The 19795-nt window shown below is 35.0% G+C and overlaps 1 protein-coding gene across 4 annotated transcripts in view; it reads right to left on the bottom strand.

The window, feature by feature from the left end:
• The window catches only part of LOC107714535 (suppressor of tumorigenicity 14 protein homolog), a 21033-nt gene extending 4684 nt beyond the window's left edge, over positions 1–16349 (bottom strand). Inside the window, exons 1-18 of one of the 4 annotated variants that reach the window (XM_016520396.1) lie at positions 16232–16349; positions 15846–15949; positions 10322–10481; positions 10087–10217; positions 9927–9997; positions 8858–9024; positions 8330–8362; positions 6829–7063; positions 6575–6717; positions 6333–6436; positions 6148–6251; positions 4776–4912; positions 4237–4341; positions 4023–4130; positions 2314–2427; positions 2036–2149; positions 1758–1941; positions 342–610 (exon numbers count right to left, since the gene is read on the bottom strand). In XM_016520396.1, coding sequence (XP_016375882.1) covers positions 342–610; positions 1758–1941; positions 2036–2149; positions 2314–2427; positions 4023–4130; positions 4237–4341; positions 4776–4912; positions 6148–6251; positions 6333–6436; positions 6575–6717; positions 6829–7063; positions 8330–8362; positions 8858–9024; positions 9927–9997; positions 10087–10217; positions 10322–10481; positions 15846–15890 — 2224 coding nt within the window. In that variant the 5' untranslated portion in view covers positions 15891–15949; positions 16232–16349. Of the gene's footprint in view, positions 1–341; positions 611–1757; positions 1942–2035; positions 2150–2313; positions 2428–4022; positions 4131–4236; positions 4342–4775; positions 4913–6147; positions 6252–6332; positions 6437–6574; positions 6718–6828; positions 7064–8329; positions 8363–8857; positions 9025–9926; positions 9998–10086; positions 10218–10321; positions 10482–15845; positions 15953–16192 lie in introns of all 4 variants that reach the window. The other 3 variants (XM_016520395.1, XM_016520398.1, XM_016520397.1) reach the window with 3 other exon arrangements.
• Between the last annotated feature and the right edge of the window lie 3446 nt (positions 16350–19795).

Here is a 19795-nt window from a genome sequence, read left to right as displayed (position 1 = left end):
GTTTTGCTTTGTTTCACAGAACTAATCGTTGCCTGGGTTGCGTACGTATATGTGGGGCGGAGATATCAAAATAGGGGCGAGATCCTTTTGGGGTAGGGGCGTGTTTGTTTTGGTGATTTCAAATGTCAACATTGGCTACCAGAAATCGCTTACCCCACCTTTAAGATTAATAAATGCTTTAGAAGTATGTTTCATTGTTTATGTGAACTAATGCAGTTATCTAATGTTAACAAATGGAACCTTATTGTAAAATGTAATTGATAAGAATTTCTGATCTTGGGGTGAAATATGGCAGGCTTTGTGAAAGGTATAAAGCATTATTGTGTGGCTCTTTTACTGACCCCCTTCTCTAGTGGCACCCCAGCCGGAGATAGTGACCGTTTCACCAGCGGGGAAGACGTCAGTGGCAGTGGGCAAGCAAATGGGTCGAATGGTCGCACTGAAGGTCACGGGTGAGTCCAGCTCCATCAGAGCGATGTCATTGTCATAGGTGTGGGAGTTGTAGTTCTTGTGAGGAATGATTTGTTTTAGCAATTTCTTTGTTGCCTTCTGTTTCTCTCTTTGTGTGTGGAGACCTAAGTATGCTTCCCATGTGCCCGGCTGAGAATATCTGTCAATTCATCAGGTGTACAGACATGAACATTTTCTCTTCCATTCTAAATGTCTAAAGTAAGAAAACCAATGTAACTGACAAATTAATTTACGAGTGTACTGTTTATATTAACCTTTTTAAAGCAGTGTGTAAAGCCACAAACAAAACAATGTTTTACACAAGACGCATGCAGTTTTATTTTTTAACAGCTAGAACTTCTCAGAACTTTTGCTATTTAATACAAAGATGTTCACTTTTTACACTACCATTTCTAAAGACATCTCTTCTGCTCTCCAAAGCTGCATTTATTTGAAAAAAAAAAAAAAACAGTAAAAACAATAATATTGTGAAATATTTTTACATTTTGTTAATAAAATGTTTTCTATTTGAATATTTTTTGTAATTTATTTCTGTGATGGCAAAACTGAGTTTTCGGCATCAGAAATCATTCTAAAATGCTGGTTTGCTGCTCAAGAAACATTTCTCATTATTATCAATGTTGAAAAGTTTTTGCTGCTTAATATTTTTGTGGAAATTGTCATATAGTACCATTCAAAAGTTTGGGGTAAGATTTAAAGATTAAAAACAAGAGAGAGATTAATATTTTTATTCGGAAAGGATATATTAAATTGATAAAGTGACAGTAAAGACATTCATTAGGATTTCTATTTCAAATAAATGTTGTTAATTGAACTTTTTATTCATCAAAGAATCCTGAAAAAAGTATATTTTTTTTAAAAAGAAAGCAGCAACAACTGTTTTCAAACACTGATAATAAAGAGAACCATTATTAACTGAGCACCAATAATAACAGATAACAATTGAGCAGCAAATCATCAAATTAGAATGATTTCTGAAGGATCATGCGACACTGAAGACTGGAGTAATGATGCTGAAAATTCACCTTTATCACAGCAATAAATTATATCTTAAAATATATTCAAAGAGTTATTTTAAATTTCAATAACATTTCACAATCTTACATTTTTTTACTGTGTATATATTCAATTAAATGCAGCCTTTCATAAACATAAAAAAAATTTTTTTTTTGAAATTATTCCAAACTTTTGACCTGTAGTGTAAGTGTCCAAACAGTTTTTGAAGCCAGTGTACTGAGACATGTTTAGTTAATGGTGCAGTTAAAGAAAGAAAAGAGAAAATGTACTTGATTTTGGCATCGTCTTGTACGCAGTGGGCAGCCGTCACAAGCCATTGTTCACTGATGATTGATGCGCCGCAAACATGTGCAGTGTTTTTAACGTGCAGGCTGACCTGCCATGGGAACTCGCCCACATCCGCTTCCTGCCCACCCACAATTCGAGACTTTGTGTAAGCCTTCTTACCACAGTCTAGAGGACAAGAAAGAGCGAGAGATAGAAATCAATGCTAAACAATGCAGAATATGTGTTGAAGAATAGATGTGAGGAAGTGGAAGCCACGCACTGCAGTTGGACTCGTCTGAGCCGTCGTCGCAGTCATCTTGCCCATCACACATAGGGTTCGGTTTGGTTATGCATTTGCCATTACCGCACATAAACGTTGAGTCTTTACAAATATCTGTATGAAAGGATGACAACGCAACGAGAACATATGAAGAGAAAGAAACTGCTTTAAGTCTCCAAATGTTTTCTAAATATATTCTCTGAATAGTTCTGAATGCAATAAACAATAAAAATAATACTAAAATAAATTGTATTATTCTTTATCGAACATCTCATCACCTCTTGAACAGCCGTCTTCATCTGAGCCATCTTTACAGTCACGATTCCCGTCACACTTCATCTTCTCTGAGACACACTGATTGTCGTTGCATTTAAATTCTCCAGTCTTACAGCCTGCCAGAAAAGAGGACAACTATGTTAAACCAGGTGAGGATGTGTTTCTGAGTGGGGGAGAATGAGGCAGAGAGAGAATACAGAGGCCCATCAACAGACAGCATTTGGTCCTCGGGTACCTCCTGAGGAAATGGGTTTCAGAGAAGTTTCCAAATCACAATAATGTCATGTATTGAATTTGCTCAATACATTTCAAAGTCATCTCCTCCAAGTTATCAAATTTTGGCTGGAAACCTGTTGTACACAATCTAACACATGCCTTCTGTCCTCTGATTGATAGTTCCTTTTATTTTATTTCATTTCATTTTAGTGTTATTATAAAAACGGCCTCCTTCAGGTCATGGTACAGTGTCTTTTGAGTGAGTGAGTGAAGTGACATGTGGCACACACACACCGTGAACACACACACACCCGGAGTAGTGGGCAGCCATTTTTTGCTGCGGCGCCCGGGGAGCAGTTGGGGGTTCGGTGCCTTGCTCAAGGGCACCTCAGTCGTGGTATTGAAGGTGGGAGAGAGAGCTGTACATTCACTCCCCCCACCTACAATCCCTGCCGGTACGAGACTCGAACCCGCAACCTTTGGGTTACGAGTCCGACTCTCTAACCATTAGGCCACGACTTCCCCCCCTTTTTACGGTTAAATCTTTTTTTTCATAAAGTGAATGGAAGACTAACTTTTATATTGTTATTAAAGATGATCATTTACTGGACGGAGGCAACTTAGGTTTACTAGATTATCCTTTTTTCCTTTTTTTTTTAGAAAAATACAGTTAAAATGTGAGTATCAAATATGAAACATTAGGTTTTTGAGGAATGTTTATCCCTCAGTCATCATTGTTTTGTATTGGATTATATGTTTTGCCCCCCACAATAAAAAAACAAGCATTTAAATACCTTAAAGTACTTAAATAAGTACAAAGTGACAAATTATATTTATAAGCACTTTATGCAACTAGTTGGTTACACTGTTATAAAGATCTCACTGATTCACATTACAAGATATCAGAATTTCATTTTTGGTGTATAAATATCAGCATCTGCTCCATATTGCATATTTTTTGCTCAGTCTGTGCCTCTGAATAAAATTGCGGTGTTTTTTCTTCCAAGCTCTATATTCTCTTATATAATACTATATGATCCATAAAAGCATTTATCTGACTATTATTTCATATGACAGGCTTTACAGAGTTAACTAACATTACTGCATTATAAAAACAGATCATTAATTATAGAAAATAATAGAACTGTAATGGCATAATGGCATTATTAACGAATTTCAAATGTTATATGCTTTATATATTCTCCACGGTCCTGATTAAAACTAGAAATCTAAGTGAATAAAATGCTGATTTCTTGGTAGAAATAGCGATAAATATTTTAAAAAGCCTATAAATAATACATCTATGCTGTTTTCTGAAACTGAGATGATTATGGTATCTTTGTATACTGAATGTTATGAAATCAATGAATTCTCCTGTGTCTTCATGCCCTCTCGTTATATTGGCTGTGGAGGCAGCATTTCTCACATTTGGATGCATATAGAAGGAAAATTTAAAGAAAAGACTGAGAGAAAGGAAGAAGGAAAAGGGTCCTACCACAATTAAGTTCATCTGTATCATCTCCACAGTCATTTACACCATCACACCGCCATAACATCGGCTTACAGACCCCGTTTCTGCACTGGATCATGCTGGCATCACATTCTGAAATCCACATTCAAACACTGTATATCTGAACTCGAGTTCATATTCAGAGAGCAAGGGTGTAATTCTGTGTGTGAATTTAAGACAATGTTCACTGCGCACTTACTGCAGTTCCTCTCATCTGTGCTGTCACCACAATCGTTCCAGCCGTCACAGCGAAAAGATGGGTTTACACAGCGTTTGTTGTCACACTGGAACTTATCCGGGCAGGCTGAGAGATTCAGAAACTGAATTTACTTTTTAATGTTCACACTGACACCACTTTAAAACTGGCATCAATTAGTCTATTTTTTTCACCTCATGCCAGACTGCTACTAATAATCAAAGGTTTGACCAATTTTTTGGTAGGTTTTACTTAGGCCCAATCCCAATTCTATTTTATACCCCTTCCCCTTCTCCTACCCCTTCCCCATGTCCCTTGAAACAGAGTGTCAAGGGGTAGGGGTGAAAATATTCCCGAAAAATCTTCGTTTGAAGGGCTGTCTGGCCCTTCCCCTTACCCCTACCCCTCCAACCAAAAGAGAATCGAGACACCCCTACCCCTTCACGTGAACACGGGAAAGGGGAAGGGCTAAGGGGTAGAATTGGGATTGGGATTGGGCCTTAGTCTGTCTTACTTACTTATTACTTTATGTCTTTACTTACGGTCAGTGGGCTCAAAGACCTCATAAGTGGCGCTAAAACCTCGATCTACTTGTGATGAATCCGATTTGAACACAACAGTCATCTTGTTACTGTTGACGGTAACCATGGTATTAGCAGGCTGCTGCCCACACAATGTGCTGCAAAGAAACAAACAAGCATGTGCGTATGAAACCTCCAACTAAATGACTACAAGCACTGGTTCAAACCCCACAGTAGTCGATCAAAAAAAACTAAAAACCTAGAACTAGATGTTGGTATAAATCTAATCCTCCACAATTACAGGATTGGATTGATGTTTAAAAAAAAAAATGTATTTACCATGGAGAAAATTCTGTTTTGTGTACTTTCAGAGAGATACTTTTCTTGATTACTGCACCAAATTGGATTGAATACATAACTTCTACTGAACTAAGTATGTTTTTGCTATAGAATGTATGTTGTATGAGCTTTTGTGATTGTTGTGACTTCTTTAGCCTTCTTTGTATATAGTTTTTATGTGCTGAAATTGAAGATAATTTAAAGAAATATACTGAATTGTTAATAATATGAACTTGTCGTGTGAGAAACCTATTACGTTTGATTTCAAGATAAAGGATCCCTGCTTTAGATGATTAATCTCATTAAAGAAGATATTTGTGAGTTGTAAAAGTTGTAAAAATGACAAACATCAAAGCGACGTTGTCAATTGTTTCCTTTACACAATTAAAACACAGTACTTGTTCTATGAGCATTCCCCATCATGCCCTTGAGATGAGCAATACATGGCATTAGTCAGAATTAGTGATTTATTAATTTATCCCAGAATATTATCTGAGAGGAAAAAATAACACTATAATTTTTGGCCTTATAATTATATTTATTAAATATCTCAATATTTATGAACTAAAATGACAAACTATGAACCGCTCATTTACCATTTTTTTTATATAAATTTCTTACTGAATATTTTTGTTTTGTTTTCCAGTAAAATATCTAATGTCATTTAAACTAAATAATTTTACAGGAGAAGCGGAAAAAACAAGAAAATAAAACTTGTTTGCCCCTTTATTTAACCTTCTTAAGCCAATAAGGATTTTTTTCTTGCTTCAAGCATAAATCTAACTAAATTTTATTAGATTTTTCTGAAGACAAAACATTTCTTGTGTCACCTTTTCTTCTCAAAATAAATATATCTTCTTTTAAAGATGTTTCGACACTTTTTACTAGAAAACAAGACAAAAATAGAGAGGACGATCCAAAAGAAATGCTGCCATGCGATTTATCAGCACTCTTGGAGGACCATCACCCAGCCAATCAGATTGAAGGACCAGAACTAACTGTTGTACAATAATCAATTTTGTGAAATGTCTAAATTAAGTTTTAAATTACTGACCTTTTACCAACAATCTGCACATAATCTCCGGAGCAATGATTCAGACTTCCTGTAGAAACCATGAACTTGGGGAACCTTAACTTGACGTATTTACCATCAGGAACCTTAAAACAATAGAGATTGATCTAACACTGTTATTAAAGTCGTTCAACATGACATTTACTGGTTCAAAATGAGCGTCTTACCTCAATGTCCCACTGACATGTGGTGTTGGGTGGGTAATAACTGGGGAAGTTGGGTGATTTAAAACTACCAGAGGTTCCACTCAATTTACCACCACATGCAAGTTCTGTTAAAAGGGGAGCAAGTGTGAGAGAGAATTAGAAAGTTCACAATAAAGCATACTTTATTATTATATTATATTATTATGAAAACATATTAATCAGTCAAATATGCTTTTGTTCAACCAGCCAGGATTAATTTTTACCGCTGCTATCTTGACTGATCTGAGTGACACGGGCTCTGAAACCTGGAAAATTCCCTTCTTCGTTGGTTACCAAGGTGACCAGCATAACATTCCGGGACGAGATGAAAGTTAAGGGATTACTGGGAGAATAAAAGCCACACTCCCTGTTTGAGAGAGAGAAACTTTGAGTTAAAATTTCACAGCCTGATATTACAGTTGCATATAAAGCCACCAGATGGTGCTACATCTACAAACACAGTTCACAATTCCCTTACTCTTCCATAAGGTGTTTGTCCATGGCGACCAATGAGTCATACACTCTCACAAAGTCATTTGAACAGTCTTCTTCCAGGTTGAAGGTGTCAAAAGACAACTTTAGCATGTGGCCTGGGTCTCCCCGAAGCTGCCACTGCACAAAGGAGTTTGGAGCATAAGGTTTGTCAGGGAAACCTGGTGATGTAATGATCTCTTCAGCAGAACTCTTGGCGTGCTGGGCGTATTTTATACTTGCTGGAAATACAGAAAAAAAGGTTATTCTTACACATTTATTATTGGATACACAGTACAATAATGAGTATGAATGTGCTTAGGGAATTCTGTTCCGTTCCAAAACCTACTGAACTTTGGTGCCTATGATTTCCACTATGTGGAAAACACGGACAGAATTGCAGAATTCAGTCATATAACACAGAATGTCATCAAATTTGGCAAAATGAGAGTTGACCTCATGAGTATTTTACCATTTTATTTGATAAAACTACTGTCAAATACACAACTGCCAAAATAAAAGTTTAACTTAAAAATTCTAATAAAAATATATTACTATTGTACAGTAGGATGTAGTTCCCAAAGTAACAATAATACAACTTTTTTTTAAAAGAATACCACAATTTCAACAATGTTTACATTTGGATATTAATCCTGTCAGGCAGCTCATTGTTTGCCAAAATATGAAAGGAGCTGTTCAAATTTCATTTGATTACATAGATTAATTACATTGTTAAAAGTTGTGTGCATTCATTTGATTACCACAGTTTTTGATAATACATAAATAAATAAACAGAATACAGAAATTAAAGCAAACAAAACAGAATTTCTATAGAAATAAAATATATATAATAGAAAATTAGGGTAAGACTTGGTTGTATATATGGTATTTGGCAAGGTTGTGCGTCATTCAGAATAGAATTGAGAATGACTTAAATTGAATTTAATGTCAGGTAGAAAAAATGATGAAATTCAGTTCACAAGTTTTAAATCAAATTATGTCAAGACAACCTTAGAATGTTTGAGTTTCGAGAAAGCTTAAAAAGCCTTAAAGTTTAATGGTTTATAGTAAATTTCTCTATTATGATCAGCTATATATATACTGTATATATTATATATATATATATATTTCATAGGGCACTATTATTATTTAAATTAATTAATTAATTAATAGCTATATAAATGTAACTGATTAGACATCATTTGTGATTTTTAAAATTATTATTTAAATGGAATTTAGGACTTGGGGTGAAAAAAGATGGATTCATAGGGCCCTAAGATCTGCTTTGCTGTCTACTGCTTACATAGGCAGCTGCTTTCTATGGCAGCTTTATTTTTATTAACTAATCTTGTTGCAGTTCATTATGGGATTGCTGATGCTGCCTTAAAATTTGGCAAAACTAAGATATCTCAGCATAATTAGGTTACCTTTCAGAACTTGCTATGGAAGAAGCTCACTAGGTTTTGGAACAGAGAGTATATGAGAGACATAAGTAATGGACTACTCACTCCTGGCTTTTGAGAACAAACGTGTGTCCAGAGCTGTTAATGAAAGATTGACACAGTTATAATAAATCTGTCAGGCTCAAGACATCAATCTGTGCTTCAGTATCATGGGAATTCACATATTATATAACAAGCAATCTAGAGATCGGTATATCTACTGTAGGTGAATCTCACAAAATCTGTCAAGAACCAGGTTACATTTCCCCCCACAATCACAAGAAGAAAAAAAAAAAGAAATTGCTTGAGAAACCCATTTTTAGGACATTTTTTCCATGATAATTAAGCACGCTTCCCCCCAATCTCATTACTGCAATGCAAAAGAAAATAATTATATATTATTTGAAGTATATTTATACATCTGATTACTGTTGTACTATTTGTACGTTTGTAAATTAGTTTCTTTATCTAAAGTTTCTTAATGCAAATTTTAATTTTTTATTGAGATTTTGCAGAAAAATTTGACCTAGACATGTTTTAATAAGTTTCATCCATCTATCCAAACTTTGTAATGGATGTACTATGAAGTATTACCTGAAGACACAACGTGATCAAAGACCAGGGGACCTTGTTTTTCCCCAACTCTGCGAACTTTGGTGCTATACATGCCACTTAAGCTGTTCACAGCCTGATCCACTGCTGCTTCCTGTGCCGCTGGAACAGCAAACTCTGACTCATAGTAAGCTATTACACTGCCCTCACTGCAGAGAGACAGAGACAGGCGACATTCAATCTAACAGTGTACATAAATAACTACGAGAAAGATGCATTTTCACACTGAGTGCAAATTTGCATTTTTGAAATTCAAACACCGACTGAATACTTGATGCAAATTTGTTAGAACTTTAGCATCTTATTGTTCATTAAAGTAATTTTTCACTTTTTCACGTGAATAGTTTTAATTTTGCCTGTTGATGAAATGCAAATGAAACATTTCAATTTAGGCAAAACAAAATGGTATGTGCAGATCCAAAAGGAATAGTTCACCAAAAAATGAAAATCACTGAAAATGTACTTACCTTCAAGCCATCTGAGATGTAGATGAGTGAGTCTTTTTCTTCATCAGAACAGATTTGGAGAAATGTAGCATTACATCACTTACTCAATACTGGGTCCTCTGCAATGAATGGGTGCCATCAGAATGAGAGTCCAAACAGCTGATAAAAACAAGTAATCATGATTACAGTCCGTCAGTGGATTTTGATGTGAGAGGAAAACAGGGAATGGACTTTTTCAGTGGAGTGTGATTATGGACTTTTTTTGCCAGAAGTGATGGTTTAAAGTTTAAACACCTTAATGATGGATTTGGTTCTTACAAGCACAAAGCTTTTCACTTCACAAGATGTTAACTGATGGACTGAAGTCGTGTGGAATACTTGTGATGTTTTTATCAACTGTTTGGACTCTCACTCTGACGGCACCCATTCACTGCAAAGGATCTACTGGTGAGCAAATGTCTCCAAATCTGTTTCGATGAAGAAATAGCTCATCTACATCTTGGATGACCGAAAGGGGATATTTTCAGCGAAGCAGGTGCATGACCAAAACAAAAAAAACATTCAAAAAGTGTTTTAAAAATGTGGGTATTCACATGCAGACATACCTGAAGGCTTGAACTTTGGAACCAACGTAATATTTTGACAGTTGTGGAGATTCTGAGTACATTGATTTTAGCTACATATGAATACAAAAAAAATTCAAAATCAAACGCTTTTCACCGTCATCACTATGCAAAAACAAATTAGTTTTAATTTGGTTCTTACCTGAGCCATGACTTGGTTTGCCAAGTCTTTAAACTCTGCACTGTCCGGGTTTTCATACGCATCCACAAAAGCTTGATTTGTTATCCTAAGCGAGCCGGTGTAAATCCTCTGTGACTTCAAATCCTTCCGGACTGCAGACACCAGGGAGACATGAACCAACAAACACGTGATCAGTACTATCATACCGGACACTGGTAACGGTGTTATGCTGTCTGTGGCTGCAGTACTGACTTACAGTGGAAATGCCAGACCAGAAGCCCTATGATCAAAGCCAAAATGGCTGCCAAGATCACCAGAGCAACAATAATCCCAACTTTCCCAGGGCCCCTCTTCTTCTCCAGCTTTTTATTATCCGATGCCGGCAAGAATGTGACAGCTTGTTCCCAGTCCTTATCCTAAAAGCAAAAGAAAAAAAAAATACTTTTTACATTTCTCTGTAGATTTCAGCGTCTCTGAATTCAACCAGAAAAAAAGTCAGTTTGAAGAAATACATACAAAATTAAAGCTGCAGCACATATCCTCAACAGAATCGGATTCTGATTGAGAACAGAAAATACACAGTAAATCGCAGAGCTTTTCTGACAGAATAAGTACAGATTCAGATGTATTATATAAGAGCAGAATCAAAACACTTCCCTAGGTGTTGTTTTCAGAGGAGAAGAAGGAGACGCTGTCTCAATTTTTATAAAGCAATCACATTTTTTTGGAAGTAATAGACACCACCAAAGGGCTGGTTTTAAATTAATTGTGTTGGAAAGAGCATGTTTGGGTGGGCTACGGAAATTTGGACTGCTTTTACTTTCTTACTGTAGTTAGTTACTAAATATTATCATGTATTTTAAGCAATACAAAACAAAAAAGCATATGTGATGAAACTTTATTTTAATAATTATTATGTTAATATAAACCACGCTATAAATATTATAATATTGCTTGCTGGTTGAATAGTGCTTCAGATGCCTTTAACCCAGAAATGACAAATATCACACTGAGCACAAAATATGTGAACATACACTAGCATTCATCAGTTTGGGGTCAGTAAGTTTTTTTCCCCCGCACTTTATTTTAAGGTCCAATTCTCAATATTAACAAGCCATTAACTATGACTTTTGCCTCAATAAACTCCTAATTTGCTGCTTATTAATAGTTAGTAAGGTAGTTGTTAAGATTAGGTATTGGGTAGGATTAGGGATGTAGAATATGGTCATGCAGAGTAAATGCTTTATAAGTACTAATAAACAGCCAATATGTTAATAACAGGCATGCTAATAAGCAACTTGTTAATAGTGAGAATTGGTCCCTAAACTTTTTTAATAATACTTTTATTCAGCAAGGATGCATTAAATTGAACAACACTGCCAGTAGACATTTATAATGTTACAAAAGTTTTCCATTTCAATTAAAAGCGGTTTACTGAACTTTCTGTTCATCAAAGCATCCAGAAATGTATCACGGGTTCCACAAAATTAAGCAGCACAACTGTGTTCAACATTGATAATAATTAGAAATATTTCTCAAGCACCAAATCAGCATATTAGATTTCTGAAGGATCATGTGACACTGAAAACTGGAGTAATGATGCTGAAAATCTACTTTTGCATCACAGGAAACAGAAAGTTAAAATCGAAAACAGTTTATTTCAAAATATTACTGCTTTAATGCATTTCTGTTCAAATAAATGCAGCTTTGGTGAGCATAAGACAGTTTTCAATAATAATAATAATCAACGACAATCCTTTTGAATCCTTCTGTTTGTATTCAGTGAGCATTATTCTCCTTCAATAGGCTTTTTAGTATTGCATTTCAGTAAACATACTTAATTTATGTGTAAAAACAGTTATTTAAAATAAATAAAAGGACTTTGGGACAAAAGAGCGTTTACGCTTGAAGTGAAGTACACCACGTTTCAAAATTTGGGGGTCGGTAAGAGTTTTTAATGTTTCTGAAAGAAGTCTCTTATGCTCACCAAGGCTGCATTTATTTGATCAAAAATACAGTAAAAACAGTAATATTGTGAAATATTATTACAATTTAAAATAACAGTTTTCTTTTTTAAAATGTAAAATATTCCTGTGATGGCAAAGCAGAATTTTCAGGATCATTACTGCAGTCTTTAGTGTCACATGATCCTTCAGAAATCATTCTGTGCTCATAATGAGCTGATTTGGTGCTCAAGAAACATTTATCATCAATGATAAAAAAACAGTTGTGCTGCTTAATATTTTGTGGAAACTGTGATACATTTATTTTCACAATTCTTTGATGAATAGTTCAAAGAATAGTATTTATTTAAAATATATATTTCTTTAAACAATATAAAAATATATGCTGTCAATTTAATGCATCCTTACTGAATAAAAGTATTAAATCCAAAAAAATCTTACTGACCCCAAACATGTACTTTGCTCACTATGGAACACTGACCTACAATTGTGTCTTTTACAACCACTGGTTGTCTCAGTTATCTCAGACTGCCGTCACATGTAGGCCTGTCACGATAACAACTTTTTGTTGTGCGATATATTGCCCCAGAAATAACTGCGATAAGCGATATTATTGTCATTTTAAAGACCATTTTATGCCACTGAATATATAATCATAATGTAACGGCATAATAATGCAAGAAGGCCTACACACTTCCAAATGACAACACGTTTAATTTTTAAGAATATTTAGATCATGGAAATTATCAAAATATTAGATACCTTAAAAAACCTGAATAAATAGTAAATAAACATTTTCTAACAAAAAGTGCAAAGTAACAACTAGAAAAAAAGAAAAATGCACAAATAATTTGTATGGAGATGTTTCCATCTACAGATTTTCCCCTGATCTTCTTTTCTCTGTAAATTAAGGGTGCACACTATTGCTGAAAAACACAATCACTACTTAGCAGTCAGATGTCCGTATGCACAAAGGCACAGATCCCTAAACAAGACCATATCTGCAGATGAAACTTTTTTTGTAGAAGCATTTTTTAAATTTGAACTAGCACCTCATGACTACACCACGTTATGTACGAGAAGCTGCAAAAGACACAGGCGCAAGTGGAATGTACAAAACATGGTGACATTAATTTTTAAGTAAATATAATGGGCGATATATTGCGTCACCAAAAATTATTGAGGTCATGTACATATATTGCGCGATAAGTCAATATATTGATTATTGCGACAGGCCTAGTCACATGACACTGTTCATGACCTATATTCTATTTAATTTGTATCAAAAAATGTACCTAGACAAAAAGTCCCACCAGAGTTGGAAATTCATGGAATACATGGAAACTTTTATGAAACAGACACTTTGGATTTTGCTATTACCATCCAAAAAAAATTAAAAATAAAATCAAGCCAAATATAAACTGCCAGTCCCCAAAGAGATTTTCAAGGACATCTAAATGGTTCTATTGTCTGTGTAGTTTTTCTCTTTGCTACTGCATATTTGAGACCACAGGTTTAATAACAATGGTCAGGATGTTCTAATTTCAATTAAACTTAAATGAATTTCATTACATCAACAAACTGTCACACATAAATAGTGCTAAGTAATGAGAGACTAGAATAATTAAGCAGTTGACATTCTATGACGACATTCATGATGCATGAAAACCAGCTGATCACTGCTGAATAAGTGAGATATCCCTGAGTCATTTTCAGGTTTCATTTGTGGGGGTGTGGTCTCATAGTAAACGTTGTAACAGATCTGTGGAATGCATGCAGGCGTACACACAGATATCATACAAATACACAATAACATGATGTGGTGCAGATCATTCAACTCAAAACTGATTCATGAAAGCAACGAAACGACAGTTCTTCATATGTGCACCAAAACACTTAATCTGATCTGCATTTAACTAGCAGTGTTACGTTAAAACAGCTACAAGTTAGCATAGCCATAATGTAATGTTGTTAATCTACACCAAAATCTACATTGAATCTATCTTTTAACTCCATCTTTTTATGTTTATATAGATTTTTTACACACGGCCCGTGTCACTAGTTAAAATAGCTTATTTCTCTGGATTTAAACATTCTTCGAAACATTTGGGATAATGTAATTACACAAGTCAGCAAAATATATAACACTGTTCTAGTGGTTTTTGGATATTTTAATAAAAAAATCGTACATATTGTGCCTTTAAGAGTATTAATTACAGATAAGTATTATACAGATTTATAAAACTTGAAACCACACTATGCGCAGGGACCCTGTGAATCATATTTTGAACTGGTTCATTTATATAAACCGTTTGAATGGACCAACTTTTTCCCAACACTACATATGACAGAAAGAGAGATGGCATTTGATTATTTTGAAAACATCTGAGCGACTGTCAAACTGCTGAGTAATGCAGTTAAGTTGCGTCACTACTTTTACTTCCCAGCGACTAGTGACAAACCGATATTTGAGATCTCAGTTAGAGATTTTAAAAACAGCCCTGTCAAACAGTGAACATTTTGTTTTCACTTAGTGTGTCTCATTTCTTATCTTTAAATAGTACAATGCACTTATTGGTATTATATTGGTAAACAGTCACCTAGTACACTGAAAGAAATGGGTGTACTATTTACTTATTGTAGGAAACAATTTTCACTCAGAAATGCCAAATAACACATTGAATTAAACTTAAAATGTTTCGACAAAGACTAAAAATGCCATTTTCTTGTAAAACGTACTTCAATAATCATTATTTACAACTTTGAAATAATTTTTTTTTTTTTTTTAGTGTGCCCTAGACGCTGGCATCCACATTGGCTGCTGAGAAACACATATCGGTCACCACAACATATAACCGAACAATTCACTAGCAGTGAGTTTTTAATCTATCCCTTAAGATGAGAGCTATCCATAATCACCAGATACTTAAAGTGCAGTTGTAGGCTGGAATCACTTCATTTAAGGTCTTGTGAATGTCTATTGACACCCTATCCTCACAGACGACAATGAAGCACAGCTAATCCAGTCAGCAGAACGACTTAAACACACGCACGTCTATTGATGATCAATAGAAATGAAATCCCCTACACATGCAAACCGAACTGAGATGAAAAGAAAACGAATGAATGTCAGCTGACCACCTGGGCTTGTTCTTACCGAGTTACTGCAGACAGGAAATGATGTCTGCCACATTTTCAACAAATACATGGAGTGAAACCTCTTGAGGTGACAGTGGTGACTGGTGGCACACTTTTAAGTTTGTTAACAGTACAAGCTCAGTATAGAGGTTAACAATCAAATGCCAGGTTGTGTCATTACATCTTATAGTCAATCTACAAGGCCTTTTAGGTCCAAATAAAAACAATTATATTATCCATATTAGCTTTTATCTTGATTTTTAAAGCCACAAGTCGTAAAGAAGGCTCTACTAAAAAAATACTGTGTTAGAGGAGCTTAACATAACATAATACTAACTTTCGAACACATTTTAAGGCCTGGAAACCAAAATTTTATGATTTCCTGATATTTACAGGTTTTCCATGAGCGTGGGAACCTTGATAGTAAAAGACATAGATGGAAGCAATGCCACTACCACCATAACCACACTCTTATTTATAGTTTTAAGCTTCCAGCCCTTGCAGATCTTCATAGGATCCCTTCTACGAAACAGGTCGACACAACAGGAAATGCATTCATGTGATGAAAAAATGACCACAGCACAGCTTTTAGGACAGATATGTGAGATATCAGGCATTACATGTTTAAGGTTGAAAACTATTAAGTTGTTAATATGGTAAAGACCGGATGAATCTTACCGAAGTACCGGGAGTGTAACGCATTCCTTGATCCATAGGGTCCATTTCTGAGAGACCACCAGGAGAATAAATATCTTCAGACGTTTCTTCTCACACTTCCACCTCTGCTGACAAAATAAGACGAGGAATTGTGTATTGTAAGAAAAAAAAAAAAACACAGGCTTGCTGTTCTAAGAATAACAAACAAGAAATTACACAAGTGTGGAAAACAACAACACGCCCATAACAAGTGCACGAGGAACAAAATATCAATTACAGCGTCCTAATAAAAACGTCCCAAATGAACTGTCGAACAAACTAAGACGTGTATGTCTCAAAAACGAAATTACAGGATTAAAATGAGGTACTTTTTGTCTTCCGGAGAGAGTGAAGATGGTTTCGGCTACCTGTGAGACGAGAGAGGTATTTCCGGAGACTCGCGTTACAATGGGAGTGACTAACTCAAGCGATACCAGCTCAACAGGTGAGCACTTCCCACAAATAACACTTTAAAACCCAATCTCCAAACTACACAATAGCCCTAAATACATCGAAGTACAGTGACTACATGCCTTAACATTTTAAAGCAACTGTAAGGTATATTTTAAGTATAGATATGACAGTAGAAATTCAGTATCGATATGTAGCCTATTTCTGCTACGGAGTGACTCACCTTCCGCGGGCGTCTGCTATGTCTCGGAATCTAGTGTGCTGCCTACTTAGACCGCATGGTTAGCCATCATACCTAGACTGATTCGGAATGCGCCTATGGGACCGAAAAGACTGTCTAGGTAGGACGCGTAGTAGATTTTGAGACAAAGCCTTAAATGATACAAACTTGACATGCAGGTTTCTGTTGCATGAAAATGGCCTTTCCACGAAATAGAGCTCACTAGAAAAACCGATGAGTAAGGCTAAAGATATAAAAATTAAGAAATTAGAAAATATAGACCAATACTATATATATATATATATACCAATACAAATATCTGTATAATAATAATAATACAATATAATACGCCAGTAATAATAAAGTTTATTGATATCAGATAATATTAATATATCATAATAAGGTGAAGTTTGTTGACCAAATATATTTGCTAAACTCAATTACTGAAATTAAAATGAAATACAGTATAGAAATTAAACAACTCAATTATAATCAAAAGGCAATCTCAGAGTGAAGATAACAAAAGATTTGATAAGTTGTACAAATATTCACCAGGAATGGATATGGGTTAGTCTCTCAAAATGGCAAGCTTTAAGATATAAAGTGTTCTGTCCATGTTAAAGGACATCTGTCAGAGAACAAATAGCAGTCACTTGTACAATGGGTCAGTAAATGCAAATAAAATCAATTGTTGTAAATACTGTATGCTATGTAATCTGTCACAGCTTCTGCAAACAGTGCAAATGAAATGCTGTTTTCAACATTGACAATTCCACTGCCACAAAACATTGTGTGTGCCATTATTTTGAATGATGTTTATGACAAAAATGATTTTATATAGATACACAGATAAATGTTTAGATGAATGTCCTTATTGACCCTTGAAAGCATAGCATCAGCAACTGCACAATCTATAGCACACAGTATCTAGCAAAAACTCTAAAATATAATATATAAGATACTATAGGCTGTACAGTACACAGTGCATCAGAATGTGGGAAAACATGAATAAGTTGCACAGATGGCAGATGACATGAAAAGCTTCTCTGTCGGATTTATTGACTATTGGATTGTGTAAATGTGGTGTGATGGGAGAAGCAGACAGTCTATTGTGTAATAGCAGCAGGCAGAAAAACACCATGTTGACTTTTCTGCCCGCATATACTGATTTCACATGGACCCCCTGTACATCCGTGTCTGTGCTCACAGGTTGACATGGATGTAAATCAGTGTCCTGCTGTGTGACATTACTTCATCTAAAACAATTTTGGATAAAACTTTTTTTTTACTTTTTAGGTAGTTTTTTTTTACCCCATGACCCCGAGCAACTAATTTTTACATAGTGCTAATCTGCAACAGTATTAAGGGATTGGGGCTTTTGTGAATTAATTTATGAATGTTGACAAATGGCACGTTCGTGACGGTGACAGAGACGTGGTGTTTTACTGTGTGTGTCTTCCACTGTGTTCTACGGTTTATTTTTCAATAGGATCAAAGAAAAGAAGATTGAAATGACCTGAATATTGAGTCCGACTCCGTCTGTTAGTTACTAGGCCCGCTCACTTTTGCCCAGGCCCGCCAAAAATACAATTCTGCCTACGCCACTGGTGTTAAAGAGGAAATTGTGGACTTTTCTGAGATACCAAATGTGTGGTTTGGTCATGCCAACTTCCCCTCGCTGATTGTAAAACTGCTGACACCGCAATACAAAATTGGAAAGAAAAGCAGTAGGTATATTATTTTGTAATTAGCATTTATGTTTGATTTATTTTCACTTTGTCTCTTGTGAATAAACACCTCTCTCTCATTTAAAAAAATAAATAAATTAACTTCTTACAAGAAAGACATTTATAAATGGTTTTATATGTAATCTGTCAGGACCACTAGGACTTTCTACATACGTTTTCAATGGTTGGGAAGAACATATAAGAAAAATGGTTCTAGACAGTTTAGGGTTCTTCGGCTTCTAACAATAGCGGAACCTTTTTTGGTACTAAATAGAACCCTTTTTATAAGGTTCCATAAAGAACCATGCTTTAAAAGTGCTATATAAGACCTCAGTGGTGTTGTAAAGAACCTTTTTAATAATAATATTATTATTTAGAAATTGTAGCATATATGACAGCGCTCTAACAACAGGTATTAGCTGAATACATTAATAAATGATGATTGACACTGAATATGAATAAATATAGAAGTAAAACTCAAAGTAGAAACAGAAAATAGATGTAATGAAGACCAAGTTCCAGTGAAATATCTTGACAATCCTCTATGATGCCTTTATGCCCATCATTTTGGTGTAACTGAGTGGCAGTTTCTCTCTGCAAATGATAAGGTTGTGACAGGTGGCAGCACCTGTCTGGTAGAAACACAACTGGGTTTAGAGTTACAGTGTGTTTCTTCCATTTGTTTCAAGGGATAGTTCACACAAAAATCTCACCCTATTTTTTCCCATACTATAGAAGTCAGTGGTTTCAAAATGCCTTCTTTTGTGTTCAGCAGAATTAAGAAACTCATTCAGGTTTGAAACAAGTGGGATTGAGTAAATGATGGCAGAATTTGAATTTCTGGGTGAACTGTCCTTTTAAGTAAAAACAGTTATGTTTAGGCAGGCCAGAAGTAGCCATTGTGAAACTCTAACAATAGCATATGTATTGTTAGTGAGGAAGAAGAGAGACGTATCCTCAACTGAACAGACACACACATAGGCCTACACACACACACACACACACACACACACAGATTAATATGTTTAGTTTCCATTAGAATTCTATGCGATAGTGTGGAAAAAGCACTCATTTTGATCGACAGTGGTGTAGGTATAAAAAATACACTATTTTATGATAGCAGTTCTACAGAGAAGTCAAAAATAAAAATGCCATGTTTCATACATTTTACCCTAAATAAAAAAAAAGTTAATACCCATATTTATTGTCTATCCATTTCATAATAGACCTAACAGGAGGTGCACACACCTAGTTGTATTTTTTGTATTATTTTTTTATTTTTTTATTGCAAACAATTCAGAGATGACATTAATGAAATACAACTTTGCATACATTACACATGATGTATGAACAATACATCCAATGTCATCTGAACACATGGAAAAGAAAAAAAAAGTTGACAATGACTGTTAAAAGAGAAAGATGCATTTAAATAGCTTTTTTTATGAACATAAAGAAAGGAACGAAAAAACAAAAAAAAAAACCACCAAAACAAGTATTAATCACGGTGCATGAAAGATCTCATCATATCTCTTCAAAAAAGAAATACATTTTTTGTTATTAATTACTCTTAG

Source organism: Sinocyclocheilus rhinocerous, unplaced genomic scaffold (assembly GCF_001515625.1).
Source record: "Sinocyclocheilus rhinocerous isolate Xijiao unplaced genomic scaffold, SAMN03320098_v1.1 scaffold809, whole genome shotgun sequence".
In the NCBI taxonomy this organism is placed as follows: Eukaryota; Metazoa; Chordata; class Actinopteri; order Cypriniformes; family Cyprinidae; genus Sinocyclocheilus; species Sinocyclocheilus rhinocerous.
The sequence above is the reverse complement of the archived record's forward strand: the minus strand, read 5'-3'. Positions and strand labels throughout refer to the sequence as shown.